A 23,100-nucleotide genomic window follows, 5' to 3' on the forward strand; every position below is an offset into this window, starting at 1 on the left:
ATATTTAAAGACAACCATATAAATCTGTTTTTAATATGTAATTGTTTACTGAAAACTTCATTCAGTAACTAGCGCACTTATTTGATATCCTGGGACATCTGAATGCCTTTCAGTCTTTGGGGCATTCATTCTATACCACTGAGATGGGTGTTCTTATGTTACAGGTGGGAATATGTCTGTCAGAAAGCATATTTTAGATCTGAATTTCATTAAAAAAAAGTGAATGCCATGTTTCTCCCCGTGCTGCTTTGTTCTCTAATGCCACCAGTCTTATTGAAGCCTATCGTCTTCCTTTGTGAGGGTGAGATGTGATTAGCACCAGAGGCCCATATGTTGGCTTTTCATTACAATAGTATTCCCACTCATGCATTTTTAGTTTTTTTTACAAGCATCAGCGGTAGCAGTGTTGTTCTCTAAGAACTATGATACATGATGTATAAATGTATCAGAGATGTACACATGAACGTATTCCATCTTTTCTCCTTGTAATTGCTGAGTTTTCATGCTGTGCTGATCTGCTGGGATAAGCTGTCACAACCTGCTACAGGGAACTGCACCAGGGCACTTGTCTGAAAATGTTCTCTTTGCAGAAAGCCCAGACCCAGCTGAAGCTGCCTGTTGTACCTTCACTTCAGAGGCTCATGATTTATCGCTGGGCCCACCAGGCCCTTGCTACCCCTGCTGATCACCCTCTCATGCCACTGATCTGGCAGAAATTCTTCCTGCTTTACCTTCACAGACCGGGACCACAGTATGGGTGAGTCTGATCTTAAAGGCTGTGACAAAATAGCGAGCACTAAGATGCTTGCACTGTAGTAAATGCCTCACTCATACAGGAGCGGTGCTTACCAAGAAACTTCTCCAGAGTCAGTTTGTTTGCATATTTGGTACTTGTTACAGGACTTTTCTTCTTTATTCATTTTCAGATTACCTGTTGATGGCTGTATTGGAAGACGATTTTTCCAGAGCGCAGCCCACATTAACTTATTAAATGAAATGAAGCAGCGCTTAACTGAGGTGGCAGACTTCCACCACGCTGCCAGCAAAGCACTGAAAGTGGAGAGTCCTGTAAAGAGCAGTGACAAACCACCAGAGAAGGCGAGCTGCTTGCCAGATTACCTGACTTCACCAGACCTGCATAAGGAGCTCGTCAGGTAAAGAAGGCCTCCTCTGTTCAGTCTCATTCAAGACAGCTGCTGGAGCTACTAGCTGCTGTGCTACTGGAGCAGTGTTAGCCATGGGAGATGAGAAGGGTTGCAGTTCTTGGCTGACTCAAGGTGTTTTGTTGAAGAGGGTTGTTGCTACTAATAAAAGCACAATGTTATTGATAGAGTTGTCACTCTCCTTAAGGGAGAATTTTTTTTAATTAGTGCTATTCCCATTCTGTTAAAATGCTTCTTGTTTAGGCATATCTGCTATGTAGGTACATCACTGACTATCAGTCTGAGAGGTGTCTTTGTGTATATATATGTTTGACATAGTCTGGGCCCCAGCTTCCACCTGGATACAGCAGGGCCCATGCTAAGGAGATGTTCAGGTACTGCAACTCAGCTGGTGAACACTCACCTTTGTAAGGAATGGCAAGTTGGCAGTTTCTAGGAGCCATGTATCTCAGTGAAACCATAAGTAAATACAGAAATCCTTATTTCTGTTGCACAGACTTGTGGTTTGAGAAGTCTGCCTTAAGAAATATTTGCAGTGTTACAGTGTCTGAATTTTCCTAGAAACAACAGTTGGAAAAGATAAGTTGGAAGGAGTCCCTTGTTGAGGGGGCTTGGGCATGTAGCATCTGAGCTGCTGATAAGTGTTTCCCCACAGCAATCAATAAGTACTGTACAAACAAGCAAGGGAGCTTATAAATCCTTCTCAGTTATAGGTGAAAAATAATCCGGAGATGTTCACTGGCTATAACTTGATTAATATTTTGTCAGCCTTTCGTTTCAAAGGATTTCCCTGCTCCATCATAAATCCAGAGCGTTCTACAGCCAAATAAATCTTATGCACAGAAAGTTTAATGGCCTTCTAGACAGAAGAGAAAATATGGGCTGAATTAATCAGGGCTGACTTTTGAACTTCCATTTTCTCATCAGTGACATTGATTTGTTTGTGATGTTTAGTACTGTGGTACAAAGGTGTGGTGATGGTCTAGTTCTCCCCTGTATTCAACCTGGGAAATGTGACTGGTATGATTTATAAAATAGGCAGCACTCATAACAGTGAGAACAGTGAAGGGTAAGATGTGTATGTTCTTTGGAGTACAGAGTTAGGAGAGAAAGAAATGAGAATAAACTCGGTGTGAATATGAATCTGAGAAGAAAATAATAGGGGAACACAGGTATGAGCTTATGAGCTTTCAGAGCAGGCTTCTTAAGTACATATGCATCTTCCTTGGTCTTTTGCATGGGTTTATGAATGTAGTTCTGTAACACAAAACCTAGAGTTGGGATTTTTTTTCTTATGTACTGTTTAGTGTAAACGTCTTCCTGTTCTAAATCTGTACAGCTACCCTTGGTTATTGCAATTCCTGGGTGGTGTGTGTGGAGCAGGCTCCCCAGGGCTGCTGAAGGAACATTTGGACACTGCTCTGAAATGTACAGCTGGGCTTTCGGGCTGTCCTGTGTTGAGCCAAGAGCTGGACCCATGATGTTTGTGGGTCCCTTCCAACTCAGGATGCTCCATATGGCTCTAGATTCTTTGCACTGCTGCTCTTTGAACTCAGACTTAGAAAACTAATCAGAGAGCTTGTGAGAAGTCTAAATTTTGACCTGTATTGACTCCTATCACAGTTTATTGCCTTAGTTTTAAGCCTCCAGAATGAGGCTGTGGTGTAATATGTGCTGTGTGTATTGATTTTATTTTATTTTCATTTTTTTTGTTTTACTTTCTCAGGCTTTGTAATGTTTTTATTTTGTGGTTGGAAGAAGAGAGCTTTCAGAAAGGAGACACATACATTCCTTCCTTACCGAAGCAGTATGATGCACACAGACTTGCTAAAATCATGCAGAATCAACAGGTGATGTACCAAAGACATTGGCAAGATGGGATCCAAAATTTGCTTCATTTGCTAAAGTGGGTCCTCCAAAGAAGTGAGAGACTTACTCTGGCCTTCAGTACTCCTGTATCATGTATGGTAGCTTTAGGAAAAAGGTCAGAACAGTAAAAATCCTCTGCTGTCCTAAGCTGCCTTCCCTTATATTTAAGCCAGCCTTGCGTATAGATTATTTTTAGCATGTCTTAGTGAGAATTCAATCCTTATTTTTTTTTTTACTGTTCTGCAGTTTTTTTCAGTGTTGTTACTCTAGAGAAATATCTGGATCTATCTGGAAGTACAAATGTGCTTATATTGGTAATCCATAAAATACCAGGTTCAGATTTAAGCTAGGAAACAAGAAATACGTGCTGTTAAACCTGCATAACTATTGGAATTTAAATGCCTGCAAGAGGAAGATTTTGAAGGAGAATTTCCTTGTGCCTGCTGTATTCTCATTGCTCTAGTGTTTGTCAGATTTCTCCTCTATTTTTCAGTGAATTGTATGTATTCATATTAAATTCTTTTTCATCACTTTAGATTTTTTTTTAATGTAGTTTTCCTATAACTTTGAAATAGCGGAGTCCAGTTTCATTTGTTTCAGCATCCTAGCTAATGCGGTGGATACACAACATATGGTAATTACCAGAATTACGGTGGTCTAAATTAATTATTCTGTCCCTTTAGGATCAGTGGATGGAGTATGTCAATATTGAACTGATACACCACGAGTTTCAGGAAGCTGTAGACCTTTGGATGCGGGCTCAGATTGAATCACACACACCAGCTGCTATTTCTGCAGGGCAAACAGATTTCACCAACCCTTTGTCTGGTAAGAAATAAGAATATTGTGGGTAAAACTGGGACAGAAGGGGCTACTATTATGGGTTAACTCACTCAAAAAAGCATCTTCCTGACAGGCTGGATCTTCAGAAAGTGTAGGTAAAAGGCAGCTGCAAGCAAAGTCAAAAACCACTGTAACTAATCCCAGAAAGTTTGTTTCTGATATTTTTATTAGCTGTATACTTGCTGTTTGCTTGGGATTCTAGTGCAGCAAAAGCATTGCTTTAGCACAAAAGGGATAATTATTATGGTAGGTGTATTAAAGATATGGTGAGGTAGGATTTTTGTGGGGCTGGTTAAAAAGGGGAAGAAGGAAGTAGAAAGAAACTGGAATATCAGAGTGAATTGGCATTATTTGGGCAACCTGAGTGGGAGTCAGCAGAAGAATAGAACTGACCTGGAAAGAGAGTTTGCTTTGTGAAGGAACTGGAGCAGACAAAACTAGAGACAAGGGTGAACTGTAGGGAAAGGAAGGTGAATTTGGCTTAGAAGGAGCAATGAGCCTCTGTCAGAGAGGGAGAATAGATGCTGGTGGTAAGAAGAACACTGAAGAATGTGTTGGTAGGAGTGGCTAAGGGTAAACAAGGAAAGCTGTGGCTTCTTGAATCCTCACGGTATTATCCTTATGAGATTAGAATAAACTGAACAAAATTATTAAGTTTTCTTATTGACCAAATGATTTGTGTTCTCTTCTAGCCAAAGAGAGGATACTGAATAATTTGAAGAAGTTTGATTTGCCCAAGCCTCCTCTTTCACTCCAGCCCATGAAAGCCCCTGTGCCAGTTATTTCCTCTGCCAGTCTGATAAATCAGAAAGAAGCAATTCAGCTCACACACACCGACCTTAAAGTCTTGCAGGGACATGCCAAGTAAGACTTTATTCCTTTTGCCTCCCTACTTTCCATCAGTATCTTCAGGTCTCTTTTACAGCCTTCTGACTGGTGGTGTTAGCGCAAGGCTGACTGTATGTGGCTTCTACCTATTTACCCAGGGTTTTCTGCACAAGTCTTATCTAATGACTGAGATTACATCTGACACCTACATATTCTTTTCTCATTCATTGTACTTCTTAATTAAATCTTCCCTTTAGCCTAGGCTTAATGAAGATTATTTAACCATTTTGCACTAGTTTAGTGGTGATAATCTGAAGCACTGAGATGCTAGTGACTTCATTTCTGAGAGCTGTTAGTTCTGTGAATGAAAGGGGGAAACTTTGTTTATTAATGTTCCTACTAAGGGAATTCAGACGTATTTCAGACACGCCTGATGGTTCATAGCCATTCCCACACAATGTAATCATTTAATAATATTATTTAGAGTAAGTTTAAAAAAGAAAATCCTCATTAAGGCTAAGAAAGAATGTACCTTAATGATTCCAGCAGCAATGTCAGGTGGGTTCTTTTCTCTTGACTGAATCATTCCACAGTCCAGGTTTGTTTTTCCCTTTTTTTATCTGACAGAGAACTGCATCTCTTACAGCAGGTGATGTATTTAATTTCCCATCTGGTCATTGAGAATTATTAAAATAAATTTCTTATACAGACTTAAGTAGTTTCGCTCTTCTTATGAATCTTTTTCTATTAGAACTTTGAAGTTCTATCACTATGGAGTTATTAATACCATTTCCTAAGCTTTCGTTTTCTGTTATAAACAAGTTATGAGTTTTTGTATTAAATTGAAGCCTCCACTCTTCCTTTTAAATTCTTAGCATTACTAATCTTGGTAAAGATTTCAGTAACCTCATTAATTAATGCTTTTCAGAACTGCAGCTCTTTGGGAATCCCAACATGTTGCTCTGAACAATGAAATACTGGACACCATACCCAAGCTGTATGTTAATCGGGAGGAGCAGATCACCCTCCACCTGGAGTGCCGGGGAGCTTCAAATAAAGGCTGTCAGGGAGCAGCTCTTGTAACAGTCCAGGTTTGCAACAGGGCATCCTTTCTGTTTTGGGACTGGTGGAAGTGGGAAGTGGAAGTGAAATGGTTGAATGGTAATAAGCATGGATTTATTTGGTGTGGTGCTGCCATATGCCTGTTAAAATAAGAAAACATCAAAGCAAATCAAACAATTGAAGCTTGAATTACTTAGTATGTAATTCTCTGAAGGAGATGCAGATCAACAGAAGAACAAATTATTGCATAAAGTTTTGGATTACTCACAGAGTCTGTGTTAAATTGCTTCCCAGTGTGTGAATGTAAGAATATACTCACAGATAAGAATGGAGGTATCAGAATGTTCATAGGAATTAATCTATATTGCTTGCTAAGTGAACATCTTGATTTCACCTAAGTTTCCTTTCCTCTGGCTTAAGTGTTTTTTCAAAGACATGGATTATATTAGTGTGTCATAATTAAAGGATGTGACAAAGAGGTAGAATGTGGTAAGTCTTATCAAACCCACAGGAGAAAGCCTTCTATAGTCAGAGTTCTCTTACTAGGCTTTGCTTCATTTTTAGTTGCAACATTAATTATCTTTTCCAAAAAATGCTTTATTCTGAAACGAATGTCTCTTCCTGTCATTTAGTTTGAGGGGAAACACAAAAACGAAGCAGTGAGCCAGCAGCTTCATGCTCTGCGGAAAGAAGTGAGACAGCTGCAAGCAGAAGCCATGAAGCCACCTTCTGTGGGTGTTGTGGAAGCAGCAGTACACGTGGAAAACTTTATAACGTAAGTTGCTCAGGCACAGTTTAAGATAGCAACGTCAAACCTGGTTGCTTGCTTTTTATAATGTATATCAATGTAGATCGGCAGCAGAGCTGGAGTCGTGAGACCTGCATGTTTCTGATGGACCTCTCAAGGAATAAGCCTGTGCTAACTGCTCATCACTCAACCATAATGTGGCATACAATATGTTCTCTACCTCAACTTATTATATCTTGCATTAGAATGCCCTTTTTAACTGTGCAAGAGCAGGCTGAGTGATGGCAGTGCTGCTATGGTAAGCTTTAAAGTACGTCAAAATTACCCAGAGGAGTGGAGTTTCCCTCCTGAAGATCTTCAGAAGCCACCTATTTGTGGGCCTGGATTCCTTTCTGGGGCAGATGGGACTGGGGGCACAAAGGTCCTTGTTTCACGGGACCACTGAATGCTCTGGTTGTACAACACTTGATCATCATGTAAACCAGAAACAGTTATCTTAATGTGATGTGTTGACACAAGAAACCCTTCCTTAGTAACATAGATTGCTTTCCATGTGCAAATTGAATCTGCTCTTATTTATTTATTTTGCAGGACCTTAATAAATATCTACAAAGTGCAGCCTATGCCTGCAATTAAGAAAGTTGGAATTAGTTTGTTTTTTATCATGGTGGAGTATGTGTGTGATGAAACTCAGCGCAATCCTCCCACAAGGCAGTTCTTCACTTCCTGCATAGAGATCCTAGGCCAGGTGAGTGTATACTCTAGTACTATATGCTTAACCCTTACCCCTGTTGCCTGCTGATATCAAGTGTCTAAAACCTTCAGAGGCCTACAAATTAACTTCTAAGCTTATATCGCATCTGTCACTCAGCAAGTTGTGTAATGTACATCATATATTGGACAGTTCAGGCATGCATGCGTGCAAAATAAAAGCTGCTTCTCTGAGTTGCTTGCTCAGCACTTTAAGATGCTCCCTATTGATTACATGGTATGCTGATTAAGTGCTGAAGCAGTCTGGATTTTCATGGGGATGCTTGAAGTTTGGTACAGCACATAAAAGAGTGACTTGGCATGTGTTTCTCTGTTATGGATCATTTGCTAGCTGACTCAAATCTGTGTTTAGTCGTTTTGTCACCTAAAGCCTTGCAGTGCTCTTTGTGTAGTGAGTTGGCGAGAAGTTTGCTGCTTCTTTGTGGTAATGTTTGCAGTGGGATTGCATTACATAGATGCTCTGCGAAAAAGCACCAGCCTCTGCTGTGTGTCCAGATATTAATTTTGATCTCTTAGATACAGTGTTTTTTCCCATGCCCAACTACTGTACATTAGAAGTTGAGGTGCAGAACAGGTTTCTGTAGCCACAGTTCATCTTTACTAGCCTCAAGTAGGGCTGCTGAAATCTGGATTCACTTTCTTTAATTAATTTATCAGAAAAATTGGACTTCTGAATACTTTTATGCAGTTTGTGCAGTCACAACTGCTGTTCTTCAGTGTACTGGGGAAGTAGTGTTTATTTTACAATTACCTTTGGTAGAACAGCAGTATTTACTTGAAGCTGCTCTCATGCTTTTTAGAACACATGCTTTTTTAGGTAGTACGGTTGTGCTTACCTCAAGAAAGGGTTGTAAGTGGTGTTGTTTTTTGTTCTGAGTAGATTCCTATTGGACCATTTTTCTCATTATTCCTTAGGTGTTCATCAGTGGGACCAAGTCAGAGTGCAAACGTCTCCTCCAGACAATCCTGCACAACCGAAGGCTCTGTACGCTCCTTTCCCCATACTTCACTCCTGTTGCTTCTCCTGATGAGTTTGTGGCTTTGTATGAAAAAGTTGTGACCTTTCTGAGCGAGGACAACAGCGATGTTGTCTTCATGCTGTTGACAAAGGTAAAATCCTTACACGAATGTTGGATCTGTTTTGGGGGTTGCTTATGTAGTTCTTCTTAAAGCTATGGAAGAAAGATAGAAACCTGGTACTTCAAAATAACTTTGACAGCTTTTGTATGTTGCTCATGCTAAATGCTGTTTGTCATGTTGAAACTCAAGAGAGACTGGAGGCAAATCTAGATGGGGATGTTGAACTACCCCTTTCATAGCCTGGATAATATGTGTGCTTCCAATGGCTTCCACTTTGGTTTGCTCTTACTCATGAGGTGAAATCAAAGCAGGCTCTTTGTGATATCTTCTGTTTGGTACCTCTGAGTAGGTGTTCATCCGAATTGCCAGTGAATCCCATCTGTCCTTTAAAAAAAAACAAAAAAGAAAGCCATAAAAGCAGACAAACAGAAATCTTTCTTCTCATTACATTACACAGAGAAGGAGCCCTACAGCTGTGACTGTCAGCTGGTCTGCTTTGGGCACGACTGAGCTTTCCTTGGTGGTATAAATCACCACTGACTCTGCTGACACAGTTGGAAACAGATTGCCTGGAGGCTGCAAAGACTTTGAATCTCCATATGAAAACTTAGGGACTGCAAGGACTAGCCCAGCAAAGTGCATTAAATGTTTGTTTGACAGCTGTACTGAAGCATGTGTGTTTCCATAAACTGGAGGCTCCCCTGATAAGAGTGTGTAAATTCAGTACCTCTAATATACTGAGTCATAACCTTTATAGAGAGTTACCTTGGTTTTAGGATGGGAGTTAATAAAATGAAAGTTTCTCAGGTTTTCCTTAAGTACGTAAAACCTAGGGAAGCTTTCCACCCTGACAGTTTCTCCCTTTTCCTGGAGGTGTTGTGGCCATGAAAGCTTCTACTTACAAATGCTTCCTGTCCTTTGTTCTAGTTTGACCTTACGCAGTGGTTAAATGTCACTAAGCCGCCTCTATCTGAGCGTACCAGGCTTCTGGAATCTATTCACTTGGCTCTCAATGCATGTGGTCTTGAACCTGAAGAAGATATTCTGATGCCGTTTAATATCTTCTGCAATCACTGGACTAACCTCCTCCAGTATCAGTTCCCTGATCACTATAGTGATTTTCTAAGATTGTTTGTGCAAAGTGAGTATCTGAATTGATGTGTGCTAAGCTTTTTATACTCTTCTGGCTTATTTACAAAGAGAGGAGAATAAGGAGAGTAGTGATATACCCAGCCAGTCCCCAGGGCTGGCCATCCTGGTCAATTCCCCTCTATTTTCCCTTCTTTGTCATATGATGTTATACAGTGTAGAAGACCCCTTTGGCCAGTCTAGGGTAGCGTGTTCTGGTTTTGCCCCCTCCCAGCTCCTTGTGCCTTCTATCCCCTTAGCTGGCAAGGCAGTACAAGAAGCTGAGAAACTGAGATGTCCTTGGCTTTGTGCAGCGCTGCCCAGTGACAGCTAAACCATCCATGTGTTATTGGCTTTGTTTTTCTCCTAACACCAAAACATAGCAGTGTACAAGACACCATGAAGGGGATAAAAAAGCACGTCCCAGCTGAGACCAGAACGCTTTCTGTTTCCCCCAGGCTCCTCAGAGCAGCTTCTAAGCCCTGACTGTTGGAAGGCAGCACTTAAAGCTTTGGGATGTGGTTCACTGGTGGCTGAACAGGGGAGCTTCAAGAGAAGCGATTGCACTGAAAGTCCTGTACTGCGAGATGCTGGAGAAGTCCTTCTGTCTGCAGAGCAGGTGGGTAGCTTGCAAGTTGTGTATACTGTGTTCTGCAGATGAACAGGTGTCCCAGCGGTCCCAACACTACTGTGCAGTCTGTCTTCAGCTGATTAGTGCTTGTCCTCTTTACAGGTTAGAGAGACAATCGAATGGCTTTCCACCTCTTTCTGCAAGCTCCGTCTAGCCTCAGTGGACTTCAGAACCTTCGGTCTCTTTTCAAAATGGAGTCCTTATGTGCCTGAAGTGAACACATTTTTGGAGTATCTTATTAAACGGCTTATTGAAACTGAAGTCGTCAGTTTAGCCCAAGAGCCTGTTGGCAGCAACAGAGTTTTAGCAGGTAAGGTGTCTTAAGAGCACAAGACTTGAAGCTGAGTGCTTGTTCTTAATTTCTTCTGTTACAGGCCATTTAGTTTTCTTTGTATTTGTATAATGATGTCAGTACTGAAATACTAATAAGCTCTTCAGGGAGCCAGTTGGGACTTCTTTTGTTCTTATAAGCCTGCTTGATGGAGGATCCTTCTTTAAATTTCCTGATCCAGAGTTTGCTTTCTGATTATTTTATGGACTGAATCCTTTTTAAAGAAAACTGTGATTTTTTGCACTGAGCACAGGTTGGACACAGGGGAATACTCGATGTCATCATGGTATGTGGCTTTTAAATTGGAGAAAACTGTCTATGCATCTTCCATTTATGTATGTAGGTAAACATTTTGTGAGTTGTTATGTCTGCAATCTGAAACTCATGTTAAAGTAAACCATAATGACAAGATCTAAACAGTACAAGATGTTTATGGTTGATGTTAAAACGATCATAATATTGATGAATGTTACTAACAAGCCTTGTGCATCCAATTTTTTATCACAGAGAACTGATTTAACATCGTAATAAGGAGAGAACATTTTCTCCAGGTTTGGAGAAGTAATTTGTTCATGGTTGCTGATTTGAGGCCTAAACATCTTTACTTTGTTTTTTCTAGCGTTGCAGTCCTTGTATTCAGTTACTGCTGGACTTTTTAAGCCGTGGATACTGGTCTTAGACAAAGAAGATGCAAGGTGTGTATTGCATTAGCAAAAATTTGTTTCATTTTGAAAATGGAGAGCATTATCCCTGTGAGAATGGCTTCTACAACTGTGGGGTTTTTTGTGTGTGTGTGTGTGTTATGACTTTCTGCTTAAATAGCTGTTGCATAACTATTAACAATATGACACATACGAGTATTTAATGAATTGCGTAAGGAAATTGTACAGTGCTTACACTGGATAATTGCTTTAGGTACGAGAAATAGAAACAGAGATGAGAAAAATAGGTTGCAGCTAGTTCTGAAAGCACACTCAGATTTCATTTTTGAAATTCATTTGTTTAATAACAACTAAACAAAAACTAACAAATGCAACCTCATGTGCTAGTGCTGTTTAAAGGAACATTAGGTGAGGTCAGTCCTATGATTATCTGCTCGCTTGTTAGACCTTTGTTTTCACACACACACTTATTTTTAGAGGTAGGCCCCTCAGATTGACTTTATTCCAGAACCACAGGCTTTTTGAGCTCTGAGCATGTTTCCTGTATTTCACTTGAGTGCTGACTGTGGGTATGCACTATCGTCTGGAAGTTCCTACATGTTGCTCTTTGATAACTGTAGAAAATATCAAACAAGTTATTTACATGTATTTGATGGTGTCATGGATCTTCAGTGTGGTGTTATTGTACTCAAGGAAGGAAAGAATGGTCCTGAAGTGTTGAGTTTTGAATGAAAGAGCTGCTGCCTGTACTGTATTAAATGTCTGTGCTGAACCACATGCCTGTACACCTGTATGATTTCTAGTAACTAACTCAGCCCTGTCATTTTTGTTGCTTTATTTCTGCTTTCAGTAACCAGCCCTGCTATCCTTGGTTGGAGAGTGACACTCCTGCAGCATCCAGCATGGTCCGTTTGTTTACAGATTGCATCAAGCTTTTGCATGAGAGCTTTAAAGGTATGTGAAGATCCATGTTGTTATAAGGCAGGGGCAATTCCTCATTAGTTGAGATGTAGGATGTAAAGGGACTTTGTTTGTTAGGAACTTTTGGCCATGATAATCACTGTTGTGGAATCAGTAGCTTGCTTCTTTATGTTGTCCTTAAAAGACAGCTTTTTGACTTGGGGAGGGCAGAAAATATGATTAACTTTGTCATTCAGTAGATATGTGTTTATATGAAGGAAAGAAAAACAAAATGAGCTATCGTGACAAGCACACGACTCCCTTCCAGGTCTGAGTTTCCCATACAACATAATAAGCAGAAGTATGTTATGCTAACAAGCAATGTGTCTTAGCAGCTGGCCTAGTGGATAATTTAATCTCCAGGTCTGATCATTTTGAGCAGGTATTTGTGTGTTGTTTCTAATGCATAATGGGGCATAAGAATGAAAGAAATATATGTATTCACAAATACCTGTCAACTGCTTTTAATGATGAGCTGGATTCAAACCTATCTTGTAGAAATAAATATGTAAAAACAACATCATGCATTTTTAAGGCTCCGGATTCGTTAGAGTAAAGTGAAATTAAATAATGCAACTAACGCAGGGAACACCAGCATCTAAAAAACAGTGAACTTTCATTGCTGTTCATTGCTTGCTCAAGAGAACATGAAGTCATAAGTTGCCTAACATTAAGGTAACAAAAAAAAAAGTGGGGAAAGAAAGAAAAAGGAAAACAGAAGTGCAATATTTAAAGCTTAATTTTTATTTTGTTTTAATGCACGTGCTTTGGTGAATCTTGTACTTGTAGTTTTTCATCTTCAAAATCGGATTTTCCTCTGTAACCATGCTTCCCTCAATTCTTATCCTGCTTCTAATCCAGTTATTTCCTTTGGATTTAGATAAGCTGCTGCCAGGCCACCACGGTGCTCTCTGGTTGCATCTGATGCATTACTGCGGATGTTGCACAGCCCCCAAAATGCCAGAGTTTATTCTCTATACTTTCCATACTGAATTCAGGAGACTTCCATGGAAGGAAATGCATCCGGACCAGATGCTTATGGAAGAGTTCTTTAAAGTGAGTAGGTGCCATCAGTTGAAATAAGGCCGTAATTACTGTTGCCTTTAGAAAAAGCTGCAGGGCTGAAGAATGTCCTGTAAGAAGGAAGCTTTTCAAGTTTGTTTATTTATGAATTACTCCAAAAGTAAATCGCATCTACTCGTTTTGTGTTTCACGGATGTTTATGAAGGAGTACTATCAAGTCTTATACGAAGTTGTGGGGAGCCACAGAGGTGGCATTCTTTGTAATCTACCACCGCTTTAATCGATATATTTAATACATACTCAGTTAATGTATTTTACTATTGCCACGTTCTTATGAATTCACTTTTGTCTTACATGGTTTTATATGCCTTTTTGTTTTTGACCTTCCTTTCTCATTCACAGGTGGAAAGAGGCAGCCCCAAGAGTTGTTTCTTATTCTTGGGTTATGTTTTATGTGAAATAAACTGGGTCAGCGTCCTTTCCGATGCTTGGAATCCCAACCCTCATCCTCAGACTCACAACATGATTGTCTGTTTGCTGTATATGATGGTCCTGTTGGCAAAGGAGGAGCAGCTTATAGACAAAGAGGTACATTTTGAAAAGGTTTATTCCTGTCTGTCTTTGAAGAGGGATCCTTTGGTGACAAGGAAACAGGCTGTGATTTCTTCCTCGCTTGCAGAATGATGAACTCTGAGTTTCATAAAATGCTATGAGCAGAATGCTTGTTATAGCACTAACAGAATCCTTCTGTGAGGCGTTCTGTGTGTGAGCAGTGTGAAAAAGGAAGTGCTGCTGTTTGTTTTGAGAAGCTTCTGTAGGAGCTGTGATCCAGTAGTGGTGTAAGGAATAAACAAACAAACACAGACTGTTTTCTCTGGTTACAGAATGACTCTCTGAGTTTTGGAATGAGCAAATAATTACGGTGGTGTCTTTTAAGAATCAGCAGTAACAATTAAAATACCCTAAACTAAATCAAACCAATACAAAAAAAACCCTGTTGTAAAGTAAAGCTACTGTGAAGCTGTCTCTTGCCATAGCTAAGTGTGGAATGCTGCGTAGTTCGTGTTTCTTAAGTTAATCCTCATTAATTCAAATGTCTTTTCTCCTTCTCTTTTTCCTACTTTGGGAGAGCCTTAAGTGTGAGCTCATAGGAAGCAGAGGTAGCTGTAGCAAGGATATGTGCATATGCACACGTGTAATTCTATTCTATTCTATTCTATTCTATTCTATTCTATTCTATTCTATTCTATTCTATTCTATTCTATTCTATTCTATTCTATTCTATTCTATTCTATTCTATTCTATTCTATTCTATTCTATTCTATTCAATACGTTGCATACATGCGCAATATTATATATATATTAAAGTGAAGCTTTTTATGAAAGTGAGTGGAAATGGGTGTCTGAATCATAGCAGACTGATGCTAGCAGTCTGCTGGAGTAAGTGCAGGGGAGGCTTTGACTGTGTAGCATTCATGCTTGCAACACCTGCAGTGCTGTGGAAATTTTTTAAGTGCAATGTCTGATCCTGACCTTACCAGTTTTTGTGGCAGGATCAGGTTGCTGTGGGTTTAACTGAGGGCTTAAAGCTGTTCCCGCTGATACAGACTTTCAGCTTTAATCACTCAAGAATATAAGCAAAAAAAAAGTGATATCATGGCATTGCAACTGTCATGAAGATCAGATGCATCTTCAAGAAGCTTGCCTCTGTTTGCTTCTGGTGAAGTATTGAGCAGAGATTACTTTGTCTTTTGAATCTTAGTGTTTCACCAGTACTTTAACTGCTTATGATTTCATTCCAGTGCTTGAGTTGTCAGAATAAGAAACAACTGGTATTGGGATGAATTTTCCAAACCCTGCTTTTGCTAAGCACTGTATGTAGATTAATCTGGCATCATACGGTTTGATTCAGTGCACTCTTTCTGGGAGACTTTTCCAGAAGGTAAATCTTTAAGGGGTCCCATTTCATACCTGTTGGTCTTTTTCCACTTGTGGTATCTCCCTGTTTCCACCTTGGGGCATTTCACGCTGTTATGTCAAGATATCACCAGCAGTTGATAAAGAAACTTATGTCTTTTAAATCTTTAGGAATCGCCGCTCATAAATCTTCTTGGACAGACGAGCTCCCTTCCTTGGCAACTTGTGGGCATTTCGTCTTATCAAAGCATCATCAGCTATTGCAACAGTCACTACCCTCCCTCTGTTATCCTTGCTAAGGATGCTGCATCTGAACTGGTAGTGAAGCTCCTGAAAATCTCAGCAGGGTTTGGCACATCTTCAGATAGTCACATCCACCTTGTAAGTGGTTTTATGTTGTCTCTAAGGTGTTCTTCTCATTTACAGCGTTCTCCTTCTGTGTGTTAAATGTAGAATGCGGAAAGAATTCCAGGTGTGATTGTTTTGTTTTATTTATTTATTTTTTTTTTCCTAATTCGTTTTAATTTTGATTAGCAGGATGCAACACTGAAGTGCCAAGCGTACATCCGCCAGATGGTTCAATTCCTCAGCACCTTGGAACAAAGTGGGAAGATCACTCTTGCAGTTTTAGAGCAGGAAATGTCCAAGTTGCTAGATGATGTAGTCGTCTTTAATCCTCCAGGTTTGTATCAAAGGTAGTGCAAATTACTCTAAGATCTTACTAAGATCTACTAAGATCTTAGATTACTAAGATCTTTTATTCTAGCACGTTGGTCTCTCTATGGGCAGGGTGTGATGCTCTCATGTATGTGTACTTTTCTGTATTAAAACACCTGACATGGATTGAAAATTCTTTTGTAACAATGTTGGCTTTTTCATAGAATACAGTTTATTCTACTCTTATACTTCTTTAAGCGCTGAGAGCAGGAAAGGTTTGTAGTTGGATGGGGATGTTACAGGTGGCCCATGGTAACGTGTTCAGGCAGTGACAGGAGGTGGTTTCAGAAAGATTTTCTGAGGTTGAATGGAGTGATAAGCAGGGAGTCTAGGATGTTGGAAAATGCATGGAGGGCCTGCAGTATTTCAGGGCTTATCGTATTTTTGAACTGAATAGTCTAAAATTCCAGTTATTTCATTCTGATTTGTGCTTTAAAGTGTGTTTTAATATGTAAGCTTTCTTGGAGGTGATAAATGCGTTTTACCATTCCATTTATTTTCACCTTAGGCGTGATAAAAGGCTAAATGAATGATTCGCTCTGATGTACTCTTGTATGCAGACTTATCAACTGTTTCAGTTTAATAGATTAGGAACTGCCTTATCAAGGGAAGAGACTGGAATCATAAAATGGCCTGGGTTGGGAGGGAGTTCAAGGGTCATGAATCTCCAACCCCACTGCTGTATGCAGGGGCACCGACCTCCACATTTAATAGCAGCACAGGCTGCCCTGGGCCCCATCCAGCCTGGCCTTGAACACCTCCAGGGATGGATGGAGCATCCACAGCCTCTCTGGGCAGCTGTTCCAGCACCTCACCGCTCTCTTGGCAATAAGAATAAGCATCTTTTTGTGGAATAAGTGTTTTTGTGGCTTTATGGGTATGAACAAGGAAGTGAGTCTTTTCCCAGTATCTACAGAGATGATGCTCAGTTCAGGTTGTTCAGTTCCTGGTGTCTGTTTACTGCAATAATTCTTGAATTTGTCTTCCAGATATGGATCTGCAGACACGTCACCTGGCCCTCAGCAGTCTCTTTACAGAGACGCTGATGATGTTGAACACTTCCAGCGTTACAACAGCTGAGTCACTACGGGGGAGCTTACGAAAGTGGATTGACAGTAAAGTGCATGGATTGCTAGCAATGCCCCTTCTGACAGCAGCGTGTCAGAGCCTGGCCTCTGTGCGACACATGGCAGAGACAACAGAAGCCTGTATCACCTCTTACTTCAATAAAGGCAGGAGCATCTCTTGTTCTGCTGCTTATGTTGATTGGTCTTCGGGTGGTGGTTAAACATGAGTCAAATAGAATCCTAGTAGCTTAATGCTGCCTCATTCTGGAGCTGCATTTTAATCTGGTTTCCATAATCAAGGCTCTGCTCTTTCTCTTTATGACATTTTTAATATTCTGTAATTTAAAGGTGCACAGTGAGGTGGCTTCAGTTTGTAGGTTTTACCAACTGCTGCTTGCTTATGTTTCTGTCTTCTTTATAGTTCTTCCTCACCATCAGGATTTGGGCTGGGGCCCTGTACTCGCCTCCCTCCAAGTTCCTGAGCTAACCATGGAAGAATTCCTGCAGGAGTGTTTGTCCTTAGGAAGCTACTTGACCCTCTACGTCTACCTGCTGCAGTGCCTGAATACTGACCAAACTCTTACCAATGAAATGAAGATCCTGATCACCATCAGCAAGTGGCTGGAGCAAGTGTATCCAAGGTATAGAGCTCAGGGCTTCTGTCTGTACCCTTTTAAACATGGCTGTGGTTGTGTAGTCAGTGTAATCAATCAGGCTGCTGACTGAAATGGCCAGTCCTTCCATGCCTTCTGTTAGTCTGCTCATCCCCTGGTGCCAGCACTAGTACTTTCTGTGGTGGAACAGAAGAAGGAATTTTACATCAACATTTCTTGTTTGGTTTCCCCTTGGAGAGGCTTGATTTCACTGGATTTGTGCTGAATTCAAATGATTTCAAGCAAATCACTGTGAGTTCCACTTTCCTGTGTGTCCACTAGGTGGGATGAATTATACATAAAATATTCAGTGGAACACTCAAAGCTTGATGTAGACCAAATCCGAGCTCTGTGAAGTTAGTATTGCTATGAAACAACTTAATAGGTAATTGGGTTCAGGTGAGAGGGAATGGATGGCTTGTAATAGCTTTGGGTTTAAAGCAGTGTTACTTTGTATTTAAAGCATGTAAGAACTGGCTTTACTATTACTATTGCTGCTGAAATTACCAGAAATTAGCCAACGTATTGATAATTACGTTGCTGTGAAAGAGCACTGTAGGAAAACGCACATTCCTCTGTTTCTTGAAATTAAAAGAATACTTTGACTCTTGTAGGTTACTACATAGTTGCACTGTTTTTAGTGCCAAAGTGGAAAGAAGATAGCAAAGCTGCTTCACGTCGCAAATTAAAGCTTGTTCTTAACATCAAAGCTGAGGGTGTCTGGGATGGGAAGTGACTGGGTGGAGTCATTTGATGATAACTCTGATGCAGAAAACTCGTGCCTGTGTTATATGTGGAAACTCTGAGCTTGTTAGTTTAAACTGCCATTTCAGTCTGTGTAGGGAAGGATCAAAAATACCACAGGGGAAACTTGGACTTTGTGCTTTGCTCAACAAAAGCCTTCAGAGTTTCCTTTTTGAGAAGAATCTAAATTGTTGGGTAAGCAACAGCTATTGCTTCCTAAGGTTTTGTTTGGTTTGGTTTTTCTGCTGGAAAGTAAAGGAAAGAAGCTTCCCTAAAAAAAAAATATTGAGGCAGATTTAAATCCATTTCAGGTTGTAGTATCTTTATTCTGAGATATAAAGCCTACAAGGAAGCCTTGTTTATTGTTCTTTTACAAGCGATGGAAGCCTGCTAGCTGATATTGGCATCAAGTTTGTAGCAATAGCAGTTATATCGATGTAACTGGGATAATATAGCTATGCTAGCTTAATATATTAAGATTAGCAGTTGTTAATTTATCATCTGAATTCTCCATGGTCCCCATGGGGAGAGACACAAACTTCTTAACCAGTGTTCCTGCCCTTTTAAAAATCTTATGTTTTGTTTTATTTTTTTATGTCTTGCTTACAGCTCAGCAAAGGAAGAAGCGAAGCTGTTCCTTTGGTGGCACAAAGCTATGCAGTTATCCTTAATTCAGATAGAGCAAGATGATGCCATTGTGATGGAGTCTGTCACCCGGACACTGCTGTCCATCCAGGGCAGGCAGAGTCAGCTGGCTGAGGAGAGACTCACTTCTGGAATACTTGGAGCTATTGGGCTGGGCAGGAGGTCTCCTCTGTCATCCAGGTAGGAATTGAAGCTGCAGTGAATTAAATGATGCATGAGTAAAAGAATACACGAACATTTGTGGAACACCAATTCAGGGCAGTACTTGGAAAAACGTGAAGTTTTTAGGAACATCTGAGATGTATCTCTATGCTGAAATCTTAATCCTGTTCAACTCAGCTTTTAGTCTGGGTGATAGGGATGTCTCAAAGTCCACCAAAAGAAGGAGTATGTCAGATGTGACCTCAGGGCTGCAGCTCAGCTTGGGGCAGGTGTAACCTTTCATTTGCGTGGTAGCTTGTGTGTATATATGATGTAATGTGTATGTTACAATGATATTTTTTCCTTAATGCATTACAAATGATCTTCTGAAGCTGTTAAGTATGTTCCTCATGCAAAAGATCTCTCATGGGCTAGAACTTGTAGCTTATCTGCTGTTGAGGACTTCACAATTGATGCCACTTTCTCTCCCTGCCCTCTTTCCATCTGCAAGGTTTCGGCTGGTTGCCCGCAGTTTGTCTGCCTTCCTCCTGGTGCAGATCCCTGCAGAGGATCAGGTCCGCCTGAAAGCAGGCTCAGAACCAAAGCTGACCCAGAAGGCCCAGCAGGTAGCGTGTGCCAGTCTTTGGCTTCTTGAATTGTCCTCTTCCTGTGCTATAGAGACAGTGTCAACTTGGAAATTGTAGTGTTATTAATGGGAGCAAAATGATAACCTTGATGAAAGTCAACTATTCCTGTCAGGCTATTCTTACTAAAATCTTTAAGCGTGTTACGTTTTGTGTTCTGGTGTGGTTTCTCTAAAAGCACGTCTTCGGTTCATGAAGTAAGCACTCATTGCAAGCCTTGGTAGAACACTTGTTGTGCTTGTCTTGGGATGGCAACAACTTGCAAAATAAGGTGGATTGAAATAGTACATCTGACTGTATTTTATGAATGTTCTGTTCAAAGCATACTAGGCTCTTTGGTAGGTAATGACCTTACAGTGGAGTCTTTCTCATGATGTCTCATGAACTGGTTTGTTGTGGGCCAAAATGCACACAGCTAACACAATTTTTTCCTTGTCTGTAGGCACTGAGTGCTCTTGAATCAATGGCATCAAACAAACAGTATGTGGATTTTCAAGAGCAGATCTCCCAGGCTTCTCTGTTCATCAAGCATCCTGAACATTGTCTTCGAGATGGCAATAACCTTTTGGCTCTCCTTGTAAACACCCTGTACCCAGAAGTGCATTATTTGGACTGCATACGGTAGCAGCGCTAAGCTCACAAAACAATCATGCAGTGTTGATTATTTCTGGTTTACATTTAAAAGTTGTTCCTGCACAAGTAATTTTTACCTTAAGATCTGTTTGAAGTAAGTCAGAAGTGTGACTGGGAGCTGCACACTGGCAAATTTCATGCTCTCTGAGGGTTTCTTTTTCCTTTAAAGCTCTTAGGATGTTTAGGCCTGTGTAGCTGTTTAGTTTTTATCAACTGGAAACAGTTGGAATATGTTCCTGTGCAAGGTGCACGTGTAAGGGGATAAACGTACAGATCATTAGACTGCAAAGCCCGTTTTTGTTTCTTGTAGCATCTTACATTTTTGTTGCTTTGTGCCTTTTTCATTTTCCTATGTGTCATCATTTGAGCCAGTGCAAAGTGAGTGTGAGGGGGGGAGGGTTGTGTATTAAACAGTTTTCGACTCTCTTAGTGGGGTACCTCTAAAGCTTATGTGAGTGTGTGTGTGTGCAGGGAGATTTGTCCCTGCATTTCAACAGGTGGTATTTTAAAGTTTGACTCTTTTGATATTCCATGGAACTCCATAGTTTAAAGGCATGATTGCGATCTTCTTCCGTATCTGTAAACACAAACTGAAAACTGAACTAAAGAACTTCGCTTTTTCCTACTTCCTGAATATTACTGAGTCTGCCTCCATACTGGTTGGTTAGACAAAAGTGATTTCTGGCCACGTTGTTTCTAAGTCAGGTGATGTCTATAGACTGATTTTTCTGCATCCTTGGTGTCCGGGAGGGAAGCAGTTATGTTCTTGATGGATAATATTCCTTAATTGTGAAAATCTAGATATTTAGGAGAAGAGGTTTATTAAGTGGACACCACTGAAGTTTGTTCTTCCTAGCTGGGCATGACATAGCAGGACTTCAGATGACACTGTGAAAAGCTATTTAGCTTGTTTTAAATCACTTTGTTAAAACTGTATAAACGATGAGCCTGTAAATCTATTGTTTCAGCTGAACGATCGCTGTTATTCTTGCTTTGTCTGATGTTGCACCTTCTGTCCAGTGAAAGCAGAAAGTGAATTTCCCTGCTTGCTCGTGTAACATTGGCCTTTCCATGGCTGATCTATTTGAGGTTACCCAAGGTCCTACATTATCAATTCGTGCACCTCTACAAAGGAAGTGAAAAAACAGTGAAAGCTTCTTCTCTTTCTGCATTAATTGTGCCTTTGTGTTCAGAACATGTAACCGTGTTTAAGCATTTGTTCAGGTCACTTGGGGATAATAGATGTTCAATAATGGATTACTTTGCAGTGTTGCTCTTAGCTGTGATTTTGGTGCTGGAGGGCAAACCACCTTTTTCTTCTCGACAAATTCAGCTAACTGTGCCAGCTGTGTCATCAGATCCACGTGTGGTTTTAGGCTCACAGTTAGAGCAAAGAACTGTATGTGTATATATATGTACATCTCTCTGTATATTAACCAGGTAAGGGTGCAGCACGGTTTCTGACAGTCTCCTTTGGGAAACTGATGCCTGGAGGAATACGTGCTGCTGCTTTTTCAACCCCCTGCAGTGAGTTAAAAGCACTGGTTTATTTGTTTCAATGTTACTGATCAGTTGCATTTAAAAAAAAACAAAACCATGAAAATGTGAAGAATGGAGAGATATATGTATTTGACATGCACTTTTGAAAGGAGGTATTGTTTCAGCTGTTGAGGTTTTTACAGATGTATTTATAATATCCTATGTCTGCAAAAAAGAAAAAGAAAGAAACAAAAACCCAACTGTGCAAAATAAAAAAGAAAAATGGGTAATTTGTGACAAATGCTGCGCTATTTTCAACTTGTCCGAAGAGACAGCATCTGTTAATATATGCTTGTTCTGAGTTTAAAGTATGATGGGGAAATGCCATGCAGGTGCTTAGTTGATGGAGGGTCTTGTCTTTGATGTCATGTGCTTAACGTGAATGTGACACAATTGGTTTGGTGACCAGACCCTGTGAGGAAGCTCATCCATATAACGACAGAAATAATGCTTCTGTGGTTTAGCAGAAGTTCACAGATCCTTGTGATGGTTGTAGGTTTGTACGCAGGTGCTGCTCTTTCAGACCATGTGATCTGTCATTTGTTCCAAGCAGGAGGAAACAGGCAGTGCAGAGGAAAATGGGCCAAAGCCGTACCTTCAGTGCCTGTCCTTGACTGCAGCTGCTGTGATATACATTTGCTGGCTGTGGTCAGTGTGTGAGATGCAGATAGCATGCAACAGGGCATACTTTCTGCATAGCAGGTTGTTGTGGAGCATGACATTGGATGCTCCTATTTGCAAGCAGGACTATAGGCTTGATGGCAGTTGAAGCAGAAAGTTTGTACTCCCGGCCTGAGATGCTCCTTACTAGAACTGTTCTGACTGTTAGAAGAGCTGGGATGGTGACAGGAAGGAACTTTGTCTACCACACCAAACATGACATGTTCTGTCCCGTCCCATAAGCTCAGTCTGTTCTCCTTTTGGAGCACATTCACATTGGATGTGTCTGGGAATGGTCAATTTCTTTGAATGAATAGTGTGAGGTGAAGTCATTAAGAGGTGGTCAGGATCTTTTCATGTAGCACAGGGATGGAATCCATTCATTTTAATGGCATGAAAATTATTTTCTTTGTTTGTCTTTCCTGCCTGGGGGAAAGAGGTTGATGGACGGGACAACGAAGGTGCCTTGATTTCCAGTTCCCATCAAAATGTCTCTTGTTGTGACATCTTTAATATGAGACAAGATACAGCGTGGTGTTTTATCCAAAAATACCTGTATAGAGAAGCCATTTTTCACCAGGAAAAACTGCAACACATGATGGACCAACGACATGAATGTGTCTGTTCAAGAACTTTGTGAC

The 23,100-nt window shown here is 40.5% G+C and overlaps 1 protein-coding gene across 2 annotated transcripts in view; it reads left to right on the plus strand.

Moving 5' to 3' along the window:
- EPG5 (ectopic P-granules 5 autophagy tethering factor) overlaps window positions 1-22,037 on the plus strand; it is a 47,110-nt gene extending 25,073 nt beyond the window's left edge. The window contains exons 22-44 of one of the 2 annotated variants that reach the window (XM_072360163.1): window positions 591-757; window positions 927-1,154; window positions 2,890-3,013; window positions 3,716-3,860; window positions 4,568-4,739; window positions 5,632-5,794; window positions 6,398-6,540; window positions 7,105-7,261; window positions 8,200-8,394; window positions 9,292-9,505; window positions 9,951-10,111; window positions 10,226-10,433; window positions 11,074-11,149; window positions 11,967-12,070; window positions 12,957-13,132; window positions 13,502-13,687; window positions 15,188-15,397; window positions 15,551-15,698; window positions 16,723-16,965; window positions 17,222-17,441; window positions 18,807-19,022; window positions 19,495-19,609; window positions 20,070-22,037. In XM_072360163.1, coding sequence (XP_072216264.1) covers window positions 591-757; window positions 927-1,154; window positions 2,890-3,013; window positions 3,716-3,860; window positions 4,568-4,739; window positions 5,632-5,794; window positions 6,398-6,540; window positions 7,105-7,261; window positions 8,200-8,394; window positions 9,292-9,505; window positions 9,951-10,111; window positions 10,226-10,433; window positions 11,074-11,149; window positions 11,967-12,070; window positions 12,957-13,132; window positions 13,502-13,687; window positions 15,188-15,397; window positions 15,551-15,698; window positions 16,723-16,965; window positions 17,222-17,441; window positions 18,807-19,022; window positions 19,495-19,609; window positions 20,070-20,252 — 3,954 coding nt within the window. In that variant the 3' untranslated portion in view covers window positions 20,253-22,037. The remainder of the gene's footprint in view (window positions 1-590; window positions 758-926; window positions 1,155-2,889; window positions 3,014-3,715; window positions 3,861-4,567; window positions 4,740-5,631; window positions 5,795-6,397; window positions 6,541-7,104; window positions 7,262-8,199; window positions 8,395-9,291; window positions 9,506-9,950; window positions 10,112-10,225; window positions 10,434-11,073; window positions 11,150-11,966; window positions 12,071-12,956; window positions 13,133-13,501; window positions 13,688-15,187; window positions 15,398-15,550; window positions 15,699-16,722; window positions 16,966-17,221; window positions 17,442-18,806; window positions 19,023-19,494; window positions 19,610-20,069) is intronic. The other variant, XM_072360164.1, reaches the window with a different exon arrangement.
- Window positions 22,038-23,100: the final 1,063 nt, after the last annotated feature.

The sequence above is a fragment of the Excalfactoria chinensis genome, chromosome Z, assembly GCF_039878825.1.
Source record: "Excalfactoria chinensis isolate bCotChi1 chromosome Z, bCotChi1.hap2, whole genome shotgun sequence".
NCBI classification, from domain to species: domain Eukaryota; kingdom Metazoa; phylum Chordata; class Aves; order Galliformes; family Phasianidae; genus Excalfactoria; species Excalfactoria chinensis.